The 27,862-nt window shown below is 46.8% G+C and overlaps 1 protein-coding gene and 1 long non-coding RNA gene across 5 annotated transcripts in view; one reads left to right on the top strand and one right to left on the bottom strand.

Annotated features, from left to right (window-relative positions):
• ACAA1 (acetyl-CoA acyltransferase 1) overlaps positions 1–2,407 on the bottom strand; it is a 268,026-nt gene extending 265,619 nt beyond the window's left edge. The window contains exon 1 of the mRNA XM_069647684.1: positions 2,083–2,407. Within this exon, the coding sequence (XP_069503785.1) occupies positions 2,083–2,265 (183 nt within the window). The 5' untranslated portion in view covers positions 2,266–2,407. The remainder of the gene's footprint in view (positions 1–2,082) is intronic.
• A 2,078-nt stretch (positions 2,408–4,485) lies between these two features.
• LOC138569586 (uncharacterized) overlaps positions 4,486–27,862 on the top strand; it is a 192,672-nt gene continuing 169,295 nt past the window's right edge. For all 4 annotated transcript variants that reach the window (XR_011303271.1, XR_011303269.1, XR_011303270.1 and 1 more), the window contains exons 1-4: positions 4,486–4,677; positions 4,776–4,893; positions 4,990–5,112; positions 5,224–5,335. This is a non-coding gene — a long non-coding RNA (uncharacterized lncRNA). The remainder of the gene's footprint in view (positions 4,678–4,775; positions 4,894–4,989; positions 5,113–5,223; positions 5,336–27,862) is intronic.

The following is a 27,862-nucleotide window of genomic DNA, read 5'->3' as shown; positions in this document are numbered from 1 at the left end:
TGCGAAGTAGAGAGGTGCTGGGGGTAGATGCAAGAAGAGGAAATGTGATGAAAGTTAGGGTTGGAAGTTTTGTGACTAGAGAGTGGGTGAGCGAGAAGAGGGGTGGCACAAAGGAAAAGAGATGACAGGAATCGGTAGACAGTTTAAATGGTTTTGGCAGGAGGAGAATGAAGAGAAAAGTAGAAGAGAAAGGAAGACATTGTAAAAGCACTGCATGGTGAGGGTGGGGCTGAGCAAAGCTGTAATTGGAACTCATGCGCAAGTACCAGGACACAGCAAAGCAATAGCTCAAAGGCAAAGATGCAAAGAGGCTGGAGGTTGGCCCTTAGCCGTGTTGCGCCAAAGGAAGGAGTCAAGTACTGCAAGTGGTGAGAAGCATCCAATGTTGGGAAGGTGAGGTGGGGCCACTAGTCTGTGGCTACAGAACATGGCAGGCCGGGAGACTGAGTCCTGGCCCAGTCGACCTGTTCGTCGCTTGGTGGTGGTGCAGGTGCCTGAATGAAGTGGACTGGATGGAAGATGCCATGCTCAGATTAGAGCTGGTGCTGATAAGGAAGCCAGGCCGCCTCTGCAACCAATTCTAGAGGCAGCCTCAGGCAGATGGGATGAATGCCTCTGGTGCTGTTGTGACCTCCGTTTTGCTCTCAGCCCAGTTGAAACCCCTTTTGGAGATGGAAAGACTTTTTAAAGATGGTGTTTTGGGGTTGGAGGTCAAGGTCACTTGAGCAGTCCATAGGTCGATCCTGGATGTTTCTTGTAGGTCCTCTGACCTCTACAGGCAGCCTCGGGCAGATGCAATGAGTGTCTCTGGTGCTGTTGTGATGAGCTTTGTGCTGCTCTCAGCCCAGTTGAAGCCCCTTTTGGAGGTGTTAAAGATGTATGGGAGGACAGAGTTCATAATATATTTGCACATCAGCCATGTTGTGCTCTTGAGTCAATCTGGCTAAAGTGTTAGGGCTGTGTGGAAAGTATTGGGGCTGTGGCTCGATGTGTTTTGTAGGTGGGTTTCCAGGTATGTGTTATGGTGACACTTAGTGTCTGTATGTTTGCCTATTAACAATGTGTGGTTGACATTGCTAGGTGGTGTGATAATGGGGAAATCACGTCAGCATACACACTGAGTCAAGGGTGTAGTAGTGTTATCCAGCAGATTATTTTATGTGACATGCTTACCGTTTAATTCTTCTCTTATGGATATCGCTTCTGAGGTGGTGCCTGTTAGGTCTCGCAAGAGAGCCTTAGCTTTCTACCAGAGCTCTTGATGTTACATTTGAAAGAGGTGCCCTGGTGCCAATCAACTGCTCTGGGACACAGAATGAGTGCCCCTTGATAAAAGTTATTTTATATTGATGGCCACATTGTAAGAGCGAGTGGCCTAAGTTTGGCGGAGAGATGTGTGAATGCTTTTAAAAACATGTTTTGTTTCCCTGTTGACTGGTACATTAATGCGTTTTCACTTTGTCAATTCTGTGGGTATTTTTCTAAAGCCTGTCCCGAAAGCGCGTAACAGGGAAAATAAATTCTACATCTACAAAGCCAGACACACTGGCCTTGCCGGTGCTTGTTTTTAGGACTTTGACCTGCTGAGATTAGCCTGGCCCGAGTGGTGCGACTCCCAGTGTATAGTGCAGTCTAAGGGTTCTACAGTCCCGACTGTGCATTGTGCGGGCATAGCGAGGGACACCATCTGCAGCAAGTGGCCCAACAATTAATGATACACTGATTCTGCAGTAGCGAGTGTCAATCTGGGCACTCGCGGCAGATGTACACAGTGAGTAGGCAGACCTCAGCAAGTGACAGGCACCGTTTAAAATACTGTAGCGCCTGGATGTAATGTAGGGAATGCCTGGGAAAAAGGAAACTGAACCAGCTGATTAAAAGTCTGGATTCGGCAGTGATCCAAAATATATTGCCACTGCCGGGAGTGCTACGGTCACGTCAAGTGGACACTGCAGTGAGTGGTCGTGGGCTCTGTTGTAACCGACAGTGATTTGTTAGCACGGACCATTAATCCCACTGAATGATGTAGTACTCGGAACCCTGCAGATAGTGATACCGGTTTTACGACGAGCAGCACATTACCTTGAAGGCTCCTCTCTTGGCTTTGCAGATGGCAGTGCGGAGCCCGTGCACGACCACGATGTCATCGGGGCTGTCACTATATTGGGGGGAAGAGCAGGGGGCAGCTTGCAAGGAACTCGTGCTACATCCCGAGTTCTGAACCCCGGGGAGGAGGTGCCCCAATATCACGCCAAGCCTCTGCATTTCACTCTATTTTCCGGCTGTCACAGAGAGGTGCTTCTGCAATTGACGCCCGCTTTCCACCTGTACTAAGCACACTTTACTCTGAGGGAGCAAAGTGCAGGCAGGCACGGTCAGGCAGTCAGAAAACCTGTCATAGACATGAAGGTAGGACAACTGCACTTTTTTTTATAACTAACTTTATTGACAAGACAAGTAAAGGCTGGAAAGCAATTTGAAAAGTGCATAAGGAATCGAAATATTTGACGATTCGAACACAGACATTCCACAGTGCTTGTGAATTATTCAACCAAAACGTTCTTGTAACTCTCAGGAGTTCTCAAGTTTAATTTAGCCTGCGCGAGGCTATATAGTAATTCCTCCTCTGAATTGCGAGTCTTGTCGTTTTTTCTTTTACATCATACATGCCTCATTCTATTCGTAGATGTTAGCCTAACTCTGGTTTTAACGTTGCATTCTGGGATCTTTATTCCCGGATTTTCCCCATTTGTAAACCCAGGACTACAAATCCCAAATTGCAAACTTAAAACCAGACACGAACTAGCATCTCTCAACTGCAATGGCACATGTTGGCATGCATGCATTGTGGTGTGCCACCCCATTTTGAATAATGAGTCCCTCCTAGGACTCGTGCTAATTTCACATGCTGTGACTATGTGAATCACGCAATAAAAGGGATGGGCTAATAAGGCGACACCTTTGCTTTACATTTCCAAATATTCGCGCCAAAGCTTCTAGGTAGGGAGAACAATCAAAAAATATTGCGGTATCCTACAGAGTGACCCATTGCTTCAGACACTTTTCCCTAAGTCACCTATGATGGCCTTTAAAAGAGGTCAAAACTTAAGGGACAAACTGGTAAAGCCACCGAAAGAGAAACAATTGTTACTCAGCACCAGAAAGAAAGGAACCTATCCCTGCTTAAATTGCTCACACTGCAACAATGTGATCAAAGGAAAGGTCATTGCACTTCCCCAAACAGGCAAGAAATATAAACACAAAGACTTTGCTAAATGCATCTCAGTAGGGGTCATTTATGCAATTAAATGTCCCTGTGGGAAATTATATGTGTTCCAAACCATGAGACCATTTAAGGACAGAATCACCGACCACAAATCAAACATCAGGTGCAAAAATACTAAATCTCCTTTGGCGAGACACTTCACTGAAAATCATCACACAGTGGCTCAAGTGAAATTCCAGATCTTGGAGGTGGTAAAGAAACCACATAGAGGGGGTGATTATCAGTCCATTCTCTCCCGCAGAGAAAATTCTTGGATACATCTCCTAGACACATTGAACCCGGAGGGGTTGAATGAGGAGTTCTCGCTCAGATGCTCATCTAAAATCATTGAGTGACACTTTTATGGAGTTAAAACCTTGGCACTCTTAAACACGTTGGGTTTATAAAAATAATGTGATCTATAGGTGATACCACTGCTGAAATAAGTAATCACATAGAGTGTCAACCACTACCAGCCAAGGCAATTATTCAAGGTTTTAATATGGAAGTTTTAAGTGACCTAAGCAGCATCTATTAAATGTACTAACGAGCGGTAGAACCCCTGTTAAATTAAATGTAGTCCGGTTTCTGTTTTACCGGCCCACCTGCCACTTGTAAATGACAATCAGGTAATAGAAGGTATATACATGCCGACCTTAGGTTGTAGTCAGTGGGCTTAATTATGTACAAAGACTTTAAGCATGGAACAGCGGTGGAACACCTCTTAAATTAGTCTCAGTCCGGACCTTGTTTTACCTTCACACTGTCAATCTCCACATTGAAATAAGTAGTGTATTGTTAGGTTCATATTTTATGACACTGATATGTAGAACAACAGAGACCATAATGTATTAAGCACCCAGATTAACATGTAGCACACCATAATAGTGAAATTGGTACATAACCTGTACCAATATATGTGTACCATTCCCCACACCCATATAACGATGTCTTTCCATGGCTTTATACAACTTAACAATAGCCACCACGTCGAAATCAGGATTGGTAGCTTCCTTGACATTTAGGCTAATATACATGAATTGCCATCACAACCACGAGAGGCTTTATTTGTTTCTACAAAACTTGAGCCATTGTACATCTATCACTCCAAGATGGCGCGCTTCCCTTACACCATAATATCAGTCCCTCTTCTAACCCCAGAAGAGTAGTATCACACGTAGTCCGTCATTTGTTTTAGTTTCTGCTCCGCATTTGGTGGAGCCTGTGAATATAGACAGACCTCTTGGCGTCCTCATCGGTTGTCTTGACTACCTGAGGAATCCCACCAGAGAGAGCGCTCCGACACGCTCGGTGCGCAGAATTAGATGCACATTCCCTGCAGATCCGGAGCACCGAAAATCCGACTGGACGCTGCACGCAACAGCCGCGGAAAGAGATGAATAATCTCTAAGGTTAGTGTTACACAATAGTTACACAGCTAGGACTCGCAGAGCAGCTTTTGATCCAACATATATTTTAATATACACATTATGTGTCTCTTTCTCATCAGATTAGCCCAGGAGGTCATAACCACTGCTATACACAGAGGGACGTATGTGCATCCGACACGCACTGATACAGAATTATGAGCACATGCTCATCTTAATTGGAACCAATCAACAAAAGGGGTGAGTGCTTTTTTCAGAATATGATTGATATTAGCCTGAACTCGCAGTTTGTCACTATATGACACAGGGTAACATGTAACCCATATTGTTTCACAGTGTTAACTCGTGAATTTAATGGGAAGAGGAAGTCTTCGTTAGACCACTCTAATCAGCACATGTGGATAATATTTCCCAGAAGAGATTCTCTCCGTGGAAATAAGAGATCACTGTTTTTTCTAGGTGAGACATTTTTTGTTATATGGTCCAAGGATGCCATGCGTCTTGTCATTTTTCTTCATACATTACCACGCTATCTTCCGGATTATATGTATATGTCCTGTGCACTTGCAGGTGTCCACGGTTGGAAAGGAGATTGATTCTTCCCCTGCCAGTTTAACTGCATTATACCACAAAGTTCTTGAGACAACATAGATTTATGAGCAACAGCTACTTTCGAATCAAGGTATTTTTACTTAATTTTTCTTGGGATATCGATATTAGGGTCTCTTGATCCGGTGTACATCACTGGTTATATTCATCTATAAACCTTTGATCGTTTTAAGTCAGGCCAGTTTGCGAGCGCAAGAAGAATTTTCTTTAGGCACCAGCGTACAATACTATTTCACATTTGAGACACCGCAGGACCCTCTTTATGTACTCATTAGGCGAAACACTGAGAGCACTACTCGGCTACATTTATTATGCTTTTGAATTAGATGCTAGTCTCTACGCATGTGTATATCTCTGTCTATACCCCATTGAGTGTACAGAAGTTCCACTACAGTCTCCACAACCTTTATTAATGAACCACCATGGAGTCTGTATGGCTAAAAAGTACCTATCACCTCTGATCTTATGTATGTTTACTGGTGAGATATTGTATGGATATAAAGTTCCCGTATTTTCTCTCTTTTAAATAGATTTGTATCATTTCTTTATAGTTCATTTCTTGGCTCTAGAAGAAGAGATTGTAATCTCAAAACGCGTCAGCCTTTCAATTTTGAACTTCAGATTTAAATTGATTCATATAATCCGTTGTCCTTTCTCATTTGATCTCTGCACTCAAGAAAGAAAGGAGTAATTATTTGCTGTTCCTATTAAATAACCGTTTTTTTATCGAATCATTGTCTAAAATGTTTTTTTCAGTATTGTGATTGAAATACATTAGTGTATATATAATTGTTGAACCATCTTATGACGGACTAGTAATAGTGTGCAGGGAATGGAAGGGTTCCAAATTGTTGGACTCTGCCAGGTCTACTTTTCCTCCCCCGCACCTTGAATCTCATGAATATTATTTGACAATTAGCTATAATTTTGCTTCATTAAGAAACCTGTAGAGTGCATCCACAAATACCTTTTGCACGGGCTAGTACCTCTCAACCTTTCATGGCCCTTTCAGCAGGACTGTGCCCCTGCTGGGCAGCGCTGTCCCTGAGGCCCCCATGTCAGCAGAGCCCCTGCCAAGCAACTCTGCACCTGTCTGCTGGTGCCCCTGCTTGGCAACGACAACCCCACATGTCATGACGGCCTGGGTGCACCCAGGCCATGATTTAACTGTGTGCTCACGGTCCCGCTGGGTGAGCCCTGCATCCACGTGTGTTGGCTGGATGACCCCAGCAAAGGTGTGCCTGGACCCTGTGCCCTGGGTCCAGGACGCAACATGCATTACCTCAACGCACCTCTTATTATTTTTTTAACCAAACCTTTATTTGCTCGATATTGTTCACATACATAATTAACTTTGTGTTTCCATATAATCTTTTGCATAGCACATTTTCAATCAACATTTCATACTGTAACAACTGCAACAGGACGCAACATTGGTGATGTGTTTTTTGGGCCACGTTGCCCCGAGCTGTCACAATTGATAAATGAAGCCCGCCAGGAGAGGAGTTATGGCGACAACGCTGTTGGGTCATTCGGCAGAGAGAGAAAGGTGTGACGCAGCGCTGCGCTACTGTCGTGTCCCAGTCAGGAGGAGAAGCTGAGTTGGAGAAGAAGACGCTGAACTGTCGGCCCACGCCCAGCGATCTGCAGCACCCTGCTGCAACAGTGACTCGCTGCCGCCAGAGGGTGAGGTGTCTCACCTGGCATTAGAGGCGGCGAGCGCCCCGTCCTAGGAGAGCGGCAGTGTCGGCGTGTTTTTGCTGTGCCGCCGGAGCCCCATTGAGATACCAGGCCAGCCGGGGGTGAATGTTGGTGGGCTCTGTGTCAGAGCAAAATTATAAAGTAGAGCGCACCATGACGGCGCTTTGAAATCAAACCAAGCGCTACACCCTGTGGGTGCCTCTGCCTGCAAATGAAGGAGGAACGATACAAGGGCCCCCTGAAGACCCTGGGCCCATCAGCGGTGAATTGGAAAAAAAATGAAGGGCTCCAGGTCGACACGATGTATGTAACATGTAAAAAGCCCTCTGAAAATCCTGAGCCTCTGGCGGTGAAGTGCGCTGGTGTCGCAGCTGTGTAAATAGAGGCCCGTGACTGGTGGGTCCCTCTGCCTGCAGATCCTGAGGCGAACAGGTGGTGAGGTCGGCGTGTGAAAATAAAAACTTAAAAGAAAGGTAGTGTGACCCAGGGCATGGCAATATCAACCCAGGCCTGCACTTTTGCTGTGTCGGAGTGCTGTTCAGGAAAAAGGTGGGTGTTCGCTCCTTGGAGTGTTTGGGAAAAGGTGTGTGCCTGGCCACAACAGCGTAGGAGAAAAAACTACAACAGAAAGTACCAGGACGAAGAAGAGCACAGAAGACATGAAGATTTCTAACTGTGCTAGTACTGGTAGGAGGTGGCCCAGAGGATGCATGAAGATCAATCCATCAAGAACAACAAAGGACTTTGACAATCCGCCACGGTGGGACTTGCAACATTGTATAAGAAGAGAAGAAGCACTGATGACTTCGTTAAGCCCAGCCCGGGAGAGACAGCAGGTGTGGAAACCGCTCAGCGCGGGAGTTTCGAATCCTGTTGTGTGGCCAGAGAAACAAAGAGCGGAGGAACCGGCAAGGTGCTGAAGGAGTTCTCTGTGGTTCCAGCTGGAGTGGACCCGAACACGAAGCAAGGAGAGGAAGCCGAGCACAGTGCAGGAGAGCGAGTTCCCACCATACTGCTGCAGAAGCTAAGGAGAACCACCCGAAGAACCGGAGAGATGTGCCCCAGTCCCAAGAAGCCAAGATGGTGTACTGATGCCCCAAGAAGGTAATGGGAGGTATGAGAGACCCAAAGTTGTCACAGGGGGGGGGGGGGAGAGGGAGGCTCAAGAGGCTCTCTGTCGACCCATTAGTAATAGTCAAACTACTGGGAGGGGTACCTCGAGCATCCGGGGAGAACAGAGAAGGGTCTGGTACCTGAACACAAGCATATTGAGTATCAGAGGAGAACGTCCTTGTCTCTGTGGCAGCAACAAGTCCACTGACCACCAGAGAAGGGTCTGGGACCCGAACACAAGCATATTGAGCATCAGAGGAGAACGAACTTTCTCATCGCAGTGGCAGAAACAAGCCCAGTGACCACCAGAGAATGGTCTGGGACCCAGACATAAGTACACTTAGCATCCGAGGAAAGCATCCTCATCGCAGTGTCAGGGAAAAGTCCACTGAGGCCCTGAGAAGGACTTGGGACTTTGCCAATACCAGGAGAAGGGATTAATTCCCCTGGTTCTGAAAGTTGAAGAAACTGAAAGCCCTTTTGATCCAGAGACTCCAGGGAAGGGAGTCATTCCCCCTGGCTTTGGTGTGAACTATATTAGAGTGAGTAAACCACTTCCAGGAGAAGGAAGTCATTCTATTGGCATGGGCGTAGGACATGGGGAGGACAGGGGGGACAAATCCCCCCACAATTTTAAGTGGGTGGGATACAATGGCATTTATCCCCCCAGTTTGTGTGTCTCTCTGCATGTGCAGTGATGCGTGCAAACTTTGAGCTCTGAAGTTTGCACGCAGTTCAGCAGGAGCGGGTTGTAAAGATTGTTGTTACAACAACAAGATGAACTCTCTACTCACTCGTGCGTTCAGAGCGTTCCCCCCCTCCTCCTCCTCCCCCTGCACCTGCGCATGTGGAGCATCACGTGCCCACCCAGGGCGGGTCTGGGGAACATACTGCACGTGCCAAGTGCACAGTGCCCTGCTGCGCAGCCTCCTCCCTTCCGGAAGAAGCCAATAGCAGCTGGCAGCAATGCGTGCTTGGCTCCAGTGTGGCTCTCTGACAGGCGACAGGCTGCTCCTGCGACGCCGCTGACTCTACGTCGAGTCCCAGACTCGACGAGAGAGAGACCTCACTTCAGTCAGCTAACAACGTAAGTCAAAGTGGCGCCCCAGGCTCCACTGTCTGTGCTGTAGAAAGCATCAACAATGCGGTAGCAAACTCTACCAGTTTGTGTTTCACCCCCCCCCGCTTCCCTTCAGACCGCTGCGCACACTGCAAGTGGTGTTAAATTTGACTTATTTTGCCTGGTGGTGGTTCTCTAATCTTCCACTGCGAGTTGCACGCGTTGGAAAGGCTGGCGGATGAGATGAGAATGTAGATGTGTTGCTATAATACCTCTGCCAACCCCACGTGTAGATAAAAGCGGGTGGGTGTGTGCCATGCATTAGGGACTGTAGCGGACACATCATGGCTGAATGCTCGTTTGTTGGAAAAGCTGCGTCTCTGCGTCTAGGGGCGCGCGCAGCTGCCATCGGGTGGGTCCCCTGTGTCCTTGCACGTCTTTAGTAAAAAGGGCCCGCTCTGGTTGCAGTAAGGGCCACCGCACCACTCACACTGCAATCCGCAAATACCTTTCAGTGAGCTCTCGGGTATTGTTTGGGCACAGTGACCCTGCATATATGCGTGTTATATTCTGCACTTATCTGCACACAGGCGCAACCCATGTAACACTGGCTCAATCATACAAGAAACATACACACAAGCACCCTGAAGGCATACATTGATAACCCACACCCCCTCCCCCCCCCACCACCAGCAGCAATGCACAGGATGCAGTGGCCGCACCTGAGAACAATGTTAATAGAACTAAGACCCACACCCTCCCCTCAATTTTTCAGATGGAATTCCCTGCTCACCCCCGCAGGTGGGACAGTAGAACTGCATCGACCTGCTGCACAGAGGGAGGAGGGGTGCAGGCCCCCCTCTCTAATTCCGCTCTCTTGAGGCTATGCAAATAATGCAGGAGGCGTTTGAGAGAAGGTGTGTGTGCGCGCTCAGGCAGCATAGTGCACACAGCTGAGCATGGACGTAATTTAGGGTAGGGGTCACAACTGCAAACCCCTGAGGTCTCCCTTGCTACCCCTGTGGTCTCCCTTGCTTTTTTTTTTTATTGAGGCTCATGGGCTGTGGCCAGCAGCATGTGGCTCTTTGTTTGTGGTGTGGCTGGTTTTCCGATAGCTAGCAGTAACCTAGTTCCGTGGGTTGAGCGCTGGCTACTGTAATGTGTGTGTGTGATATGCAGGTTCACCTCCCAGCAAGGTCAACTCAGCCTTTCATCCTGCTGAGGTTGATAAATGAGTACTCACACAGGTCAGGTGATATTGTATGTATATTTGTTCTGTATAAAGCGCTTAAGCGTAAGTGCTTTATAATAACACATCATTATCATTTGGCCTTGGACGTCTTCTTGCATTCACAATAATTTGGTAATTATGGGCCTATACGCGCTGATATTAACAATACATTAGGTGATCAATTCTTGTATGAAATGTATATCACATTACACTGATATTGTAACCATATTTTTCGTAGTGCACTCAGAAACAATGCTATGTGATGCCACTGATTCCAATGGTAACGGAGAAGATGCTCTGACAACATCCTTAACACATATAGCCGAATCCACTTCATGTTTACCAGGCCGTTATTTGCAAGGACAGTCCATTCTGCGTCCCTGGTTACTGAATCTTTGCACTTGTGCAAGTGCCATTTTGCATGGCATAGGCATTTGGGCAAACATTGCCCTAATGCAAAAAAAATAACTTTCTGTGCATGTTACACCAGTGCAAAGTTTACACTACTGCTAATACGATCCCTAGTCACACTAGTAAGCACTAAGACACACATTACCCAGGTGCAAAAAGTAGGGTATTGAAATGATAGGTTGTTTGCAATAGGGCACTCTTAGCACTTGTGCACAAATCTTGGGAACGCTGCACTTGGGCTGCTGCAAGTTTTCTGTAATGCAGCCCCAGGTTTACTAAGATTCTGCACGAGCTGAACATGTGGCAGCCCTCCATCCAGTGTGTACCCGTGGGGAATGCAATGACCTGCTAATGGGCGCGTTTCATCTTTAGATATCTGTTTTTGATGCGGTGGGTGGACGGTCACCCTCATTCTTGCCTTTTTTCCTCATGGGGGGTTTCACACAGCTGTAGCAGGCGGGAGAGAACCAATCACGAACTGCCACTCAATGCACAATCGGGCACTTCTATCTTTGTAATTTTTGAGGGACAATCTGCATTTTGTATGCCTGCTTCCTTCCGTATTACAGATTATACCTCCACCCAAGGAAAGCTAGCCGGTCCACAATTCGAAAGCATGCAGTGCACGCTTGTGTGAGTGGTCTGCACGTTGTGGCTGCGTGTTGTGTTCCTATCTAATGGTCGGTGGTGTGCAGGAATCCTACTGCGCCATTGGTTCGTTTTTGTACCATACGTTTGGCCTCGTGATTTAGATCTCCCGAATGTGTACCTTAATGTCTGTGTGACAGATGTTATTCTTACTTATCCAAATACAGCTCCTATCCGCGACCAGACAAGGCTGAATCATCCAGGCTGCAGAACCTCTGAGCGTTTAAAGAGAGAAAGGTTGACCTCCTGCAATTAAACGTAATAGTACAGACCCCCCCCATGACATTGCTTCCTAAGCCACTGTCTGAATTGAAAAAGCTCCCTTCTCTCACTCCCTTTGACTGGCCAAACAACGTGGGAATATCAAACTCACAAGCAGTAAGATCTGCCTTTCTGCACCTCTTCCGCCATCTGAATTTTGGACCTTATCCTTTCAAGCACAATGTCGTGCAACTATTAGCTCCCCACTTCTCTCACTAATCTCATTATCTACCAGCCACTTGGCACACTCAACACTTTTCTGAACTTGATCTCCTGACTACCTACCCACTGACACCCCTATTAAACTAATGTAATACTTCTACCTCTCGAACATCTCCACTTCTCACCGACTCAAACTAGACTCCCACCTGACTGGTTTCCATTGACAATTACGTGAACTGAGCCTTCTGAAGTGAGATGCCAAAGAAAACGATTTTGTACTCTGAACTGCTTTTCTTTTTCTTAATTTTCTTCTGTTTTCTTTTCTTCTTTTCTCTTGTTTTATACAGTGATGATATATGTGATGTAATACGTACTGCTATTTTAATTTCGAATTTTGTGAAAAGTCAGGTTCTTTGACTAAAACACAATAAATAAATTTAAAAAAGCAAAGTCCCAAGGTGTCCCCTCCCCCCGCCCCCGAGATATGGGTCTCCTATGCCCCGGTCTACTTGCTCTGAAAGTTGAAGGAATTGAAAGTCCTTTGGATCAAGAGACACACGGTGGAAGAGAGTCATTCCCCCGGCATCCTTTTCACCAAAGAACATTTCTGAGAATACCACCTTACTACCAGGAGATGTCACCTTCTGTGGCATCTTCTGTGCTGATTTCCCTGATTTTGTGTCTGCACTTCAAGTTAACCATCCTAAACACTGGGTGGTCAGTGATTTGAATTTTCCAGCTAACTCTACCAATACCAGTCAGGTAGCAAATTCTCTTTCCCTGATGATGGATCTTGACCTTCCTCAACTAATTCATGAACCTACTCACCATTTAAGTAACATATTGGATTTTATTTGTGCCTCTAAGTCACTTATCGCTGTCTCCTCCATCTTCCCTGTGCTATGATCTGATCATTTTTTGGTCTCCTTCACTATCTCTCTCCCAGGTCCAGCTGGCCATCCCTCCAAATTAGCCAGTCTGAAACGGAATTGGCATAAGGTGAAACCCTCGGTGCTGTCAGCCTCTCTCCTCTCACATTGTGCTCAACAAGGCCCTTGCACTTTAGCGACACTGGGCACTTCCTTCCTAGCTGTGGCCAACTTGTTAGCGCCGGTCAGGCTCTGTAAGGAAAGAGCCCATGTATCCGAACCCTGGTTCTCGGCTGAACTCAGAGCCTTAAAGCTCTGCTGCCGACAGGCTGAAAGGAAATGGCAGGCGGGTTACATGACTGCCAATAGAGCAGCTTTTTGCCTCGCCTTGACAGTTTATCAAAAGGCAATTCTAGCTGCAAAAAAATATTTCTTTTGTTAAAAGGTCGAACATGCTGTTAATAGGCCTAAAGCATTATTTGATTTAGTTCAATCCCTCTCCACCCCGACCAAGGCTGATGCCTCCATTGAACCTTCACAAGCTCTGTGTGACTCTCTCTTCCTTCTTTCATTCCAAAATCAAATCTATTTGTAAGGATAATAGAGATAACTCTGCAGGGATTGCTTCTAAACAAACTGCTTCTAAATTGCCAGCCCCTAATGGTTCATGGCTCTCTTTTCCTCTTTTCTCTGAGCAAGATGTCTCTGAAGCCATCTACGGTCTTAAATCAGCTTCACCAGCCGATGCCATCCCACTGGTTGTCCTCAAAGATATCTCTGGACATTTGATTACCCATATTACAATGGCAGTGAACCGGTCATTTTAAGAATTGCTCATTCCTAGCACCTTGAAGCATGCTTGTGTGCTTCCTCTCTTGAAAAAACCCTCTATTGATCCAGCCGTGCTTGCAAACTTTCACCCGATCTCTCTCCTACCATCCCTGAAGAAGGTTTCGGAAGCTCTTGTTTCTCCCCTTCATTCATCTTTTCTGGTAACCTCGGGGTTAATATATTCCAGTCCGGTTTTCGACCAGGGAGAGGAACCGAAGCAGTTCTACATTCTGTACTAGATGATCTAACACGCCCAGTCGATCAGGGCGGTGTGGGAGCTAATCTGCGGGATCTGTCGGCGGTGTTCAACACCGTGGATCATTCCACTCTGATCTCTCGTCTGTCGAACGCTGGCCTGTTGAGTGTTGAGCTGGTTCGCTGCCTTCCTGGATGATGGGTCCCAGTCCGTTTTTTTGCCTCCTTTCTGCTCTGAATCTATCTCATTGTTTTGCAGAGTTTTGCGTTGTCACCAATCCTGTTCAACATTTATATTCATCCTCTTCTTCTTCTCCTCATTATGTCACATGGATTTTGCTTTTACTCCTATGGGGATGACACGCAGATCCTGGTTCGCCTTGATCTCTCCTGTCCTGAAACTGCGTCCCGGTTCAGGAGTTGCCTTGAGGATCCTGGTGCCTGGATGGCTAAAAATTCATTAAAACTTAATGGCAGCAAAACTGAAATCCTCGTGGTAGGCACAACTAGTCCTCTTTCTTTTTGTACTCATGATTACTGGCCTGTCTCTCTTGGCCCGTTCCCTCTTCTGTCCCCTCTGGTGAGAAATTTGGGGATAAAGTTTTCATACTCCCTTTCTATGGCAGAGCAGGTAGGTGTAATCTGCAAATCCGGCCATTTTAAACTGCACACCCTGCCGAAGGTCCTCCCCTTCATTCCCTATCCTCTCCATGCCCCTGTGGTAGCAGCCCTGGTTCTTAGTACAGCCGACTATTGTAACTCGCTGTACCATGGCCAACCACGCTATCTGATAAATCGCATTCAAATGCTCAGAATGCGGCAGCCAGAGCAATTCTGCGCCCTGCCCCGCCCCGGCACAAGCACATATGTCACCACTCCTTAAACAGTTGCACTGGCTCCCGATTGAAAAACTGATTTTGTTTAAATCAATGTGCCTGGTACACCAAGCCTTCTACAAGGTAGGAGCGGAATATCTTCAGGAAAAGTTTTGTTCACTATGTTCCTGCTCGTCCCCTCTGTTCCCAGGCTGCTCTTTTACTATCTGTATCCCGTGTCAGACTGTCACGGACGGGTGGCCGTGCTTTCTCCGTGGTAGCCGCAAAGGCATGGAACCAGTTGCCATGGGCACTTCATGCAACCTCCAACCATTTGGCCTTTCGGGTGTCTCTGAAGACCCTTCTCTTTTAGTGTTTGTCTGCTCTATCATTCCTCATTCTGCTTCTTAGCACCAGGAGGCCTTTGAGCGTATGTGCGCTGTATAAATCCATATAACATAACAGAAGGCAGTCATTCTCCTGAAGAAGGAACTTTTCTGTGGGCTGATGCTTTGGTTGTAGTGTAAGGGATAGAAGTAGGGTTTGACACAGGACAGTGGAGTTTGATTTCGACTGACATTTGGACAGATTCTTTAGTATTAGTTTCAGACAGGGAAACCCGTTTTAGAAGATAGGTATAGTGAGGGTTACTTTTCTTATTAATAAATGCCTTTGCCAACCAAAATGCCACCCTTGTGTCAAAATCCTCCTTCGAAACCCTTACAATATGCAATCTAAGTGAGAGTTGCCAGAATTAGCTAACCTTAAAACAGAAGTTACATAATTCTTTCTGCTATTAACCTTCAAGGGTATCTAGAGTTAAGTAACTTTATGAAGGACAGGTCCCCCATAACCAGAGCCAGATTAAATTGCTTAACATTAATAGCAATTTCGTCCAAATGGCAAGGCAAGAAGGGCAACCGTAGCTGCCCACTTCATGAAGCAGTGACAGAGGATCGCCTCCACTATTCATTTTTAGGCAATGCCGACCGACACTTTATTACTTGCTGATGGTGGATTCAGCACACATAGGGTGTGCACTGTTGTCCTATTTACACACTGCTGTTAGCATTAGGCATTTTTGTATCAAACCAATGAGGTTTTAAGATATTTACCAGAAATTAACACCACATTTGAAATGCTTGGTACCAATTTACATACATTGTTTTCTTATAAAGCTATTAGACACCGTATTGTATTGTACTTATCATTTATATAGCACCTTCTACCATTGTTATAGTCTCAATGCACTGTTAGTGGGAACACCACTGGAGGACCGAAATAGAGTATTGGAGATCATAGAGCAAAGTTACGATGCGTGTGTACATTTGGCCGAATAAGGCTTAGCCGGGCTGGCCAGGCTCAGGTAGAGAGCAACCCATGTGGTCAGGCATGTGGTGTGGGTGCTGAGAGGAGTCAGTGGATGGCTATAGACTTGCTATGTGCCCCACATGCCTGAATTTGTCATAGGTCTGCACTGCATTCTGAGGTCCCAAGTATTGAGGCATCGTCTGATGTGAGTATGCAGAGAGTTATATGAACAGCACGACCAAAATGTGTCATAGTACTTGCTGTATTCTGATGTGTCCACCGGAGTGGTGCTTTATACATACCTGGCGTAGTTCGGTGGCGATTTGTTGTTTGTGCACCGGCTCAGGTAATTGGCTGCTTCTGTTTATTTTGAGCTAAGAGAACCTTGAGGTACTAATACCGTGACAGAGGACCACTTATGGAAATTAAGCTTACATCACAAAGAACTCGCAAAAACATTACCAGTGACTTTAACTACCTAACCAGCGCATCATACTCCGGACCTACATTATCCATATTCAAGATAAAGGCCTTGAGGACAACTTAGGTCGAAACACGTGTCGGCTGATCTTTAAGAATAAATCAATAACAGATAAAGATTTGTCAAGCCTCTTAAGTCATTATAACATTAACTCTGTAAAACTAGTATTCTAGAGGCAAAGCGCAAATCACCAAGACCAATTTATCCTCTATGGGATTGGGCATTGCTTGTTCTATGTGCAACTTCTACTACGTTTTTCTTCTGCTGCTTCAAACTTTGATGTGTTGCAAGGTAAATGTTTGCAATGGAAACCAAAATTGGGCACAGCCGTTAGCGTTTTTAATATTGAACTGCGACTTCATGTTAACGACTCATTCCCACCTTTTGGTCAGCACTCAGACACCAAGGCACAGGGAAACGAAGTCTCATGCTTGTGGTACCTTTAACAATACCTGCAACTCTTCAGGAAAGTCAGTTTCGCTTTCCTTCAGCCACCAGCTGCGTTCTCTGTGCTAATCAGAGACACGCAACCACTCAGCAACAAAGTATTTCTGCTTCTCAGGAAAGAAAGGCTTTTCATCACACATGAGCGTTTCAGGTAAGCGCTTCCAATTATTAAAACACTTGCCACTTATACCGTTGGTTCTCACTCACTCATTACTCGAAGCGAGTACAATTGAAAGCTGGCTGCAGTTACCAGCAAGGAACGTCCACTTTTTAGGAGTACGGATCTTCTCCTTTGACTTCCCGTTATAAAGGTTGAGGGCTGCAGCAGCTTCATGACTTTGCTGCTTCTCCTCCTAATACTACGGGCATTCCTGGGATCCACACCCATCCACTGCACTGGTGTCTGTGATTCATCATCATTAAGGGTCACTATTGACACCAAACTCTCTAGGCGCTTTCATGTGGCCAAAACTCGTGCCACATGTAGCTGGATTATTAAACAGCTCTGCTCACTGCCCTCCTTCTTATCCGTAAACAATATGTCTCTCCTGGCTTCAGCTCTTATCAACTCAAGGCTAGACTATTGCAACAGTCTCTTGGCCGGTACATCTTCCACCAACATTGCAGCTCTTCAGACCACCCAAAATGGCACGGTTAGAGCAGTGCTTGGTTTATCAAGGCAGCATTCCATTACTGAAGCCCGGAAAAACGTACACTGGCTCTCAATCAGGAATAGGGTGTCTTTCAAGATACTCACACTCATGGTCAAATGCCTGAACGCGATTGCACCTAGCTACCTCTCAGCACGCATCCAACATTACATCCCAGGACATTCTCTCAGGTCAGTTGAACAGGCTAGACTCTCCCAGCCTCGCTTCAGTCTTGGCAAATTTGAAAAAACAAATTTTGATGTCATTGCTCGAGCTTTAATTATATCCCACTTCACCTCAAGCCCCCTCTTTGGTTGAACCTGAAGACCTTCCCCTTCAGTGCCCTCTAGTTCTTTGGTTTTCCGATCTTGTTTTCCTCACTTGTATCTGACTGTCATGTTTGTTTCATGTGCGCCGTGAGGCCTGCGGGCGATTTGGCACTCTAACAAGAATGAAAATAAATATAAATAAATAAGGGAGCGCTTCCCACTCTCCAGTTTCCCTCAGCTGGGGTCTTTGAAACAACTGCAACTTCAGCTCGGCACACACAGCAATGAGGCACACCTGAGAGACTGCCTGCTTTATTGTCTCTGCTCTTCAGGGTCTGTGAGCACAGGACCAACTCAGAGTTTGCAATTGGTATTTGCCCATCTACTCCGGCGTCCCACTTGTGGTCACACTTCCTTGTGTTCTTCTGGCTAAGTGTTCTGCTTCCTCTGCTTCTATGCCTTCTGACCTTCCAGCTCCTGCCCCAGCTTCTTTTTACTGCTTCACTCTCAGGCAGCCTTTCATGCCCCTCAGGTGGGCTGATTAGAGTCAGGTGCAGGCCCTTAGGCTTAATTGCCTGATCTTGTTTAGAGTCATTCAGCTTGCCTTCCTGCCCTGGACTCCTGCCTGCCTCTTGAGCCCTCTTCTTCTTCACAGTCCTAGAGGATTTCTGGGACTTGTAGTTTGAGTTAGAAAGGTTCTCTTCCACTCCTCTGGAATGGCAAAAGGCCATAAAAAGGGCAGTGTTGCAGGGAAAATTAAAAAGGGTTTCCTCCTAGTCTGATTCCCACCTCCCCATGTGATCCTCCCACAGTGCACCACCCCAGGGTCTGGATCAGAGAGAGCCTGCTGTTCCCTGGCCACATGAGAAGGGTCCCAGACAAGGTTTCTGGGAGGAATCCCATTGGATGCTCCACAGTTCTCAAAGGCCTTCTTTGTCTCAGTAGAAGTCACTGAGTCAATGTTACAGTAACACAGAGGAGCTATTCAAGGGGTCGGGTGTGTAAAGGTGGCAAAGGATTTGGGGTTGTGAAGTTTGGGGTGTTGTGCTGACTTTTACCTAGGTGATCTTCCTTCTCCTTAGAAAGGGTGTTCCTCCCCATGAGGTCATCCTGCATGTTACCACCCCAAAGGGCACTATAAGTTAGGGACCGCACCTCCCTGGCCTCATGAGAAGGGGCTCCCCTCTGGCGAGAAGTGACACCAATCGAAGATTTGTCACACCCTGCAGATTGTTTTCATATACTTCATTTTCTGTGTGGTGAAAGAAACGTCACCATTTGGCCATACAATTTAAGGGTAACATAAGTCATGGTCCCCACAAAAACCATAATAAATCATTGGCCAACTTTAGTTCTGATAGTTCTGTAAGCTTAGTAACTGTGTGATGAAGCTATAAGAGGCCAAGTAGATTGTTTCGTCTGCCAGCATGCAGAATTTTGGAGAGTGTGGGTTTTTTGTAGCAGTAATTCGCATAATTTCTCAGATATGTATTGTGTAGTTTATAGTTGATGACAGAAAGTTTCAGAAGCTCCTAAACAGAAGCATATTTTTTGAAAAAATGTTACTTTTTTTGTTATTTCTTTTTTTATTGCCTTTATATGGTTACACAATATAGTTAACTGACATTTGTGATGGCAAAGGGTTAACATTTTACCTTCATGTAATGTCTTTTGTTGACAATGATAAGTTGTTTCTTTTATTCCAATACCCCCCCTCTCTAATGTTTTGGAATATTTTTCCCAACAGTTTTACCAGAGCCAAGGTCAGTGGAATTCGGTTTAGCAATAATAGTTCACTCCACCACTCTTCGAGTGTTCACGAGCCATAGGTTTCGGTCACGTCCGTCATTAAAGAAAGTCTAGTTTGTTTCATGACTGGACAGGACAATACCAGGTGTTTTAAGGTTTCCACTGTGGTTTTGTCCTGACAGTCTACATTTTGTTGCTGATTTATGACCTTTCCTTCCACTTAGGATATCTCTGGACGGAAATGGATTTAAACGAAACCTCATGAATTGGTCCCCATAGTACCAATGCGGAAACAGTTCTGGGTATCTTGGTAGAGAGAGTTCAATTTTCTTGCTTCCAGGAATGGCTTCCAGTAATATTTCACAGACTGACGTTCTTCCTGCGTGGTTATCCAATCCTGGGTATATAACTTCTTTTTTACTTTGTCCGGATTGTTGCAAAGTTGATTCCGATTCATCCAGGTCTGATATGATTGTTTGGCATATAATTTGCCATTCTGACAGTGTCACATCATTGTTCTTTAACAGGACTTCTCTTAATGCTGCAAAACCCCCGGTCTTTGTGTCGTCAAGACATTTTCTGTAGAAGGAAAGGGATTTCCAGACGACAATAGTTTTCATATCCGTTAGGCCTAATTCCATCCGTATAGCTTGGATGGGGGTGCTCTTGGGTAGCAAGATGGTTTTCCCACAATAACCCCTCAATCTTTGACCAGTTTTCCCACTGAAAAGAGAATGAGGTTTCAGCTCCATATGTCAGTATAGGTAGCACATTCATATGATAAAATGTGATTAACGGAGCAATTGAGAACCCACAGAATCTTTTCATTAGTATCCACCCTTGACTTGCCAAGTTGTTGGCCTGCAATCTTAGAGAGTCAAGTCTAGGGGTATCTCTTGTGCTTATGTTCAGGCATGACCCCAAGTATGTCAGCGATCTAACTTCCGGGATTTTGTTTACCATAAGGTGCTACGTACATGCTTTTTTGTTGTTGCGCTTCGTGCCACCTTTAAAGACCAATACCATTGACTTTGATGGATTAATTTCCAAGTTGTTTGTTGCTACATATTTACGCAGTGCGTCAATCTGTCTCTGTAGTCACACTGGAGTTTGGTCCAGTAGGACTAGGTCATCTGCATAGATCAGGCGTCCAATCTTCTGTTGGCCATTTCTGGGTGGGAAGTACCTTATGTTGCGAAATGTGTCCTCCACGTCTGATATAAACAGATGGAAAAGTTCGGGTGCCAGCGGGCATCCTTATATATTTTTTTTTAAACTCTTTATTTCTTATTATCCATAAACAAAAATAGAATACATCAAATGCAATAAAAGTTACATTTTAGGTCTTAAAGGTATTAAACCCCATCAAATTACAGAATTTAAGGTACAATAAACAAAAATCTTGGAACAGTAATCACCTCATCAACAAGCTGAAAGCGTTCTAACCTAAAACATAACCATGAGTAAGAATTCGACAGCCATAACAAGTAGGACTACAACACACAGACACGTAACATACACAACCTCCCTGGCCCCCTAACACACTTTTTAGAAATTAAAATAAACCCACATTTTCCATAGTACAAACCAGGATCACCCATAAAGTTCAATGAAGTTTCCCCACAGATCATCATAAAGTTCTTCCTTGTTTTGCTTATAAAACATAGTTTTCTCATATCTCGACAGAACTTGCACATCTAAAATCCAATCATCTATTGATGGTTTCTTCTTTATCTTCCAGACATTGAATATCTGTTTATTCGCCACCAATAAGACTTTATTAATCCAGCACGATGTTACCCAGCTAATATTATGTCCACCACCAAGTAATTGTAGAATGACTGCTGGGGAATTACGTGGGTAAGCAATTTTCCAAACCTGGTCGACTCTGTCCAGCACATCCCTACAAAAATGTACCACCCTTTCACAGTTCAACATATGAAGCAAACTACCCCTCTCGTTCCCACAACCCCAACAATTATCATCATCAATCATTCCCAAGGCACACATACGCACCGGGCATCCTTGTTTGAGTCCTTGTTCGTTCTAATTTCTTTTGTGAGAAGACCCGATCCGTCTAATCTAATGCTTATAGATGTCTCCGAGTAGAGTTCTTGTATTGGTTCTGATATTTCGTTAGGACATCCCCATTTCTGTAGTTTTCCCTAAAGTTTGTTACAGCAAACAGTGTCAAAGGCCTGAGAGAGGTCTATGAAGGCCATGCAAAGCTTCTCGTTTTTACTTCTTTCCACTTGGGCCTTCAGTGTGTTGATGATGAAGATGTTAAGTGCCGTACCCCCCATTGACGAAACCTGGCTGCCATTCATCCCTGTTACCTGATTCCGTACACCAGTTTGCTAGATTCTTCAAGACTAAGACTGCAAACACCTTCCCAGTTGCGACAAGCAGTGCAATTGGGCAGTAATCACTTGGTTCGGAACAAAGTCCTTTTTTAGAGATTGGGATAACAGATTTGTTCCATGTCGTTGGAACTAATCTTGCGGTCATGATATGTTTGAATAAAGTCATCAAGAATATTGACCATTGGGTCGGGTTCTTTTTCAGGTTCAGGTGGGCGTTTGTCATCCTATTGGGTCCAGGCGCTCCTGAATTTTTTAGATTTGTGATGATTACTTGGACGTCGTGTAGATTAATATTTAATCAGTCCCATGTGTTACATGTCCTTCGGAACATTGATCCGGTCTTTTCTTTAGGGTGAAAATATTTTGAGCAGTATGAGATCCATGTTACTGCTGGGATAGGGTTTGTCAACAGTGCGTCCTGCGGCACGTCCAGATTGTTTATCATGGACCAGATTTCCACTGTGTTCTTTGATCTTATGTTCTTAAGCATCTTCTCTGCATCCTGGCGTTTCTTATGAATTTTCCCCCAGTTACAGTAATGTTGTTTTAGTTTGTGGATCTCTTGTTTTGTCTCACTCGTTGCATGTCTTTTCACGGCTCTTATGTGGTTAATGGCTTTTTTTGTTCCCCGGGTAACTTGGTCGAAGACATGCAATCTACAGATGATGCGGTTCTGCCCAGTCCCCTGTTTGGTCTCGCAGGCTTTTAGCAGGGATGGATAATCTATCGGATGATCTATTTGTAGAGAGTTACTTCGGGATATCGCCCTCTCGAGATGTCCTTGCAGGGTTGTGATGTTCTCCATTCTTATCCTCAGTCTGTTTCTTCCTGGGATAACTTCTGGCATATCCTTATATATTGTGACAGGAAGATAGTCGTAAGCTGACCAAGACATAGATAGAAGGTTATGGTTGCTTGTTACTTTTCCCTTGATCTCTAGTGAATCGATTAATGTGATCATGTTACGGGAAACACAAATATAGGGCCTCATTACGAGAATGGAGGTAATAAAAATAGGAAGGTGGAATGGTATTACCGGCATTGTTAACGGGTTTGGGCCATTATGACCCAACAACCCGCCAATACCGCAACCGCCCGTACCGTGCCCATACATACCAGCTTGCGCGCGTACACGCGCCCTTTCACGGAGTAAATACCGGGATGCTGGTAATAGGAGGACATCACAACTCACGCGGGCATTCAATTACCGGCATCCCGAAGGCGGTAATTAGGGCCTGCACAATGGCGGCCATACAGGCATCACGGACAACCTGTAAACAGCAACCTGCAGTCAAGGCAACTGCCACAGGTGCACACAATCACCACAGGTGGAGTCAATGGAGCCTGTCCCAGTATAAAAGGAGTACACCCACACACCACACCCCTTCCCACACCAAAACGATACCACTAGCTGTTGCAATCATGGGGCTGGAGGACATGCCTATATTGCTACAACTACAACACCGATTACAACAACCACAGCCACAGCCAGCACAGAGTAGACGCAGGAGGAGAAGGAGGGTGAGACAGGCCCAGCAATTACCACCAATGCAGCCAGTAGTACCTCGTAGGCAGCCACACATCCCTCGCATCAGACCCAGTCCATTCAAACTAACCCATGAGCAGATCCACACCCTGTACCGGTTAGACCGGGACACCATCACCACTATTGTGGACATGATACATGACGACATCGTCAGCCTCATAGAAATACGCACTGCCATCCCCCCGCTACTAAAGGTGGTGTCTGTGCTCCACTTCCTGGCCACAGGCACCTACCAGCAAACAGTAGGCCAGCTGCATGGCATTTCACAACCACTATTTTCACGCATGCTGACCCAAGCGCTGGATGCCCTCCTGAAGCACGCTAGCACCCACATATCCCTACCACGGACTGCCCAGCAGATAGCCGACACCAAAGTAGGCTTCCATGCACTGGCAGGCATGCCCCATTGCGTTGGTGCCCTCGACTGCACCCATGTAGAATTGGTAGTCCCCCAAGCCCTAGAGGCGGTGTACCGCAATCGAAAGCAATACCACTCCATCAATGTGCAGATGGTATGTGATTCCAGAAAGATCATCACACATTGTTGCACCTGATATCCCGGATCTACACATGATGCCATGGTGCTGTGTAACTCCACGCTACCCCGTCACATGGAGCGACATGCTGGACGACGTGCCTGGCTGCTTGGTGAGTTGCCTGACTGGCCCATGGCAGTGCATTGGGGTTGTGATGTGGGTGGATGCATACTTCACCTGGGCGGGAATGGGGGGGATGCATACTCCACCATGGTTGGAATGGGCGGTGAGTGGCGAATGCATGCAGAGTTAAACACACCTTACCTGAACCTCCCAACCCGAACATGACACATCACTGCCACACATTGGACCAATGCTGTATATCATTGCCAACATGTAAAACGCGCAACCTGGCCACCACGGGTATGTCAAGCAATGCATGACCAAACATGATTGCAACTGTGCCAATGTGGCTAGTGTGATCATGCACAGAGTAGTATACACAGCAATCATGGGAGGCAAAACATTGTCCTGCATCCACAGTACATCCCATCAGCATGCAAGTAATCACCCTGCATCATCTGTCCAACGCCATCCAGACTACCACACCATATTGCAGTATACAATGCATCTAAATAATATTTGTGCATACGTACAGGGACATGTGCATTTCAACACCAAATTGCTGCGGCCATGGCTGTGAATCCTGAAGGTGGCAGCTCAGAGTGACTCACACAGACCTATTTGTATTCCCTTGCAGGTGATGGAGGATATCCCTTGAAGCCGTGGCTACTTACCCCTGTGTGGAACCCGTGGAACAGCCATGAAGAGGAGTACAATCGGGTTCATACCCGTACCCGTGTTGTGATTGAGCAGACCTTTGGCCTGTTGAAGGCGCGGTTCCGCTGCCTAAGCAGGTCTTGGGGAGCACTCCTTTATAGGCCTGAGAAGGTGGCAAAGATCACCATGGCCTGTGTCATGCTGCACAACATGTGCGTCCGGAGAAATGTACCACTGCCACCTGACATTGGCATGCATGCACCGGGTGTGGATGATGAGGATGAAGACTGAAGAGAAGCAGCACCCCTGTCAGTACGTGATGCACAAGATGGCCATGCTGTATGCCAACCACCAATTGACGAATCATTCTGACCCACAGGGACTTTGATGGAAATGTGTCAGTGCTACACTGAGCACTGGGTCCAGGTGGACATGCACACAGGGTATGTGGGGAGTTGGGCACTGTCATGAATAAAATGGATACACACGAAATGAACAATGTCCAGGCATGAAATAATTTTTTCCACAACAGGTGTATTCATGTAAACTACAGTAAAGTGCTACTCCACTCCCCCCACCAAAACACCCAAACTCCCTATACCCCCCAAAGAACACCCCATACCCCCAAATAACTCCCCATACCCCCCAATAACTCTCCATACCCCCCATAGAACTCCCCCTTAAACACCTACACACCACCAACACCATCTCCCACACTCCCATTGTTGTCCCACACTATTTCCGTGCTTTCTTGGTGTCCGGGGGCAGCATTTCTGACTGCCTCACACTGTGCCTTGTCAGATGCACAGGGCTGGAGGGGGCAGAGGAAGCGGGTGTGGAGGATGGGGGTGTGGTGGATGGGGTGGATGCCGTAGTGATTGGCCCGGCTGGCGCGGGTTGTTGCTGCTGCATGTGCTGCAGTATTGAGGTCAGGACCTGAGTGATGGCCCCTAGACTGTCACGCATCATCACCGCAGAGGCATTTATGGCAGCAGTGTTTGCTGCAATGGCCTGCGCTACCACTCGCCTCGTGTCCTCTTCCTCCACCACATATTGTCTGACAAGTTCCAGCATGGAGTCCTGTCTTGCCTCCGCCATTGATAGCCGCGCCTCAAGGTCGGTGGGAGCAGCAGATGTTGAGGGTGCTGCGACCGGGCGTGCATTTGCAGGGCTCGCCTCGGGGGTGGTGCTAAGGTCCGAACTGTGGAGCGCAGGATCCGCAATGGTGCTGGCGGTTGTGGCCTGAGTGTGGGGTTGGGGGATGGACAGGGGGATTGGGGTGTGTGAACATGCCACATGGATTAGGCCTTCCTCGTCCACATACTCCTCCGCTCCAATTTCGATGTTGCTCAGTGGGGATGTGGCTGCTGCCTCGCCCACAGAACTTGTTTCTGCAGAATGGGTGCCACTGGCCTACCCGTCCGCTGGTGTTGCCAGCTCTGCGTTCCGGTCTCAGGCGTAGCTGTGGGGCCCTCATGTGCGGGCATGGCCTGGCCACTCGCCCTGGCTGTTGGTGTGGGCTGCGAGGCTGCCCCGGAGATGGTTTTGCCTTTGGCAGTTGTTCTGGACCGGGACGTGGATGCCCTTGTGGCTGGTTCTTCGCTGCCATCTTCTCCATCAGTGTCTGGGGATGTTAGAAGAGATGCAGGCCATCAGTGATGGTGTTACATGCAAGACGCATTACATGGTGCTGTGGAGATTTTCATTTATCATGCATTCATATCTTACAGGTGTGTCACACAAGGTAGTTTGAAGGGGGGCATTTGACGTGACGTCTCAATTCAGAAATGCTGCATGGCAGGTGGCATGCCGTTGTATTGGGGTTTGTGTGATGTATGACATGGGAATGGTCCCTGTGTGTTGGCTGTCTGTTGGTAATGGGAATGGCACTCAGCATGCATTTCAGTGTGGCAGGGTTTGAGCCTCCATCTGCACATGGATATTTTGATGTGTGTTGGGACATGCATTGCCTTGCTGAGGCTCTATTCCAGATCACTTGTGCTACATCATGGTTTGCCCTACTGGGGTCGGCAGGGTCACTCACCTCCATCTCCAGATGTTGCGGCGCCCGTCTCCATCTCACCGAAGCCCTCGATGGACTCCATCTGGATGAAGGTACTACAGGTCTCCTCTCAGCGCATTAGTTTTGTCGGGGAGTGGGCACCCCCGCCTGGGCCATGGCCTCCCTCCGATTGCTGGCCAGGATGTTGCGGACCCTAAGGCAGAGGTCATCCCACCTTTTCTTGCAGTCTTTGACTCTCCGTGGGGTGGTGCCGACTGCAGATACCTTGCAGGCTACCTCCTCCTATATCTCCTTCTTTCTCTGCTGTGCCTCCCTCTTGATGTAATGGGTGTTTATGTCCTCCGCATGGGCAGCAAGGGTGTCCGCCAACATGTTGAGTTCTTCATCAGAAAAAACGCTTCTTGAGCAGGTGGGGGTTGGATTTACTAGTTGCCTTGGACATGTTGATTAGGAAGGCCCTGGTCTCTCCTGTGCAACACTGGTGGTTTGGGAGGATTGCAATGGATTGTGTTTTTAAAGATAGCCGCCGGCGCATTTCCTGTTCCGACGCGATGACCTTACTTCCGGGTCCGGTATTACGAGCCCGGTATTAGCATGATGTCATTACTGGGTCGGTATTAAGGGGTGCCTCCTATGCGGAGGCGGTATCAGCGGGTCCTGTGATGGCACTATCGGGGGGTTAGAGGGCCTTTACAGGCATGGCGGTATGACCATTACCTCATTGGCACCATTTTAGCTTGCATTTCTTTTTGTGCTGGCTCACTATTGCTTTCTGGGGCAAATTTGTAGTTGTTAGATATGTGCTGGGCCTCAGCCGTGGGCATCTCCGGCTTCCCAGTTATGTTCCTCAAGCAATTTTGTAGTGGTGGTTGGCCACCCGTAGGATCCAGGATCTTCGGGCCTACCGGTCTCTTCGACCATGTTGGCTTATCGTCCTTGGTCTGCTCCTCATCACTCTCCTGAGTTTCTGGTTCGTAAATCGGATCTTCGATCTCAGACCATTTTTCCTTCTCTTCCTCTTGGCTCGAAATGGTATAAGTTGATAGCTCTAATAATTCCACCATGTTTGTGTCCTTGTTGGGTTCCGCAGTATCAGCCACCCCCTGATAGTTCAGCGCTTGGTGTTATTTTGATGAGGGGGCTGTGTCTGCCGGAGTATGCATGGGCGTGCACTTCTCCGGCGCTCCGCTGTTGGCTGTTGGTAGAGT

Source organism: Ambystoma mexicanum, chromosome 2q, assembly GCF_040938575.1.
Source record: "Ambystoma mexicanum isolate Mex_15411 chromosome 2q, UKY_AmexF1_1, whole genome shotgun sequence".
Lineage (NCBI taxonomy): Eukaryota > Metazoa > Chordata > Amphibia > Caudata > Ambystomatidae > Ambystoma > Ambystoma mexicanum.
Note: the sequence above shows the minus strand (reverse complement) of the source record. Positions and strands in the feature narration are given on the sequence as shown.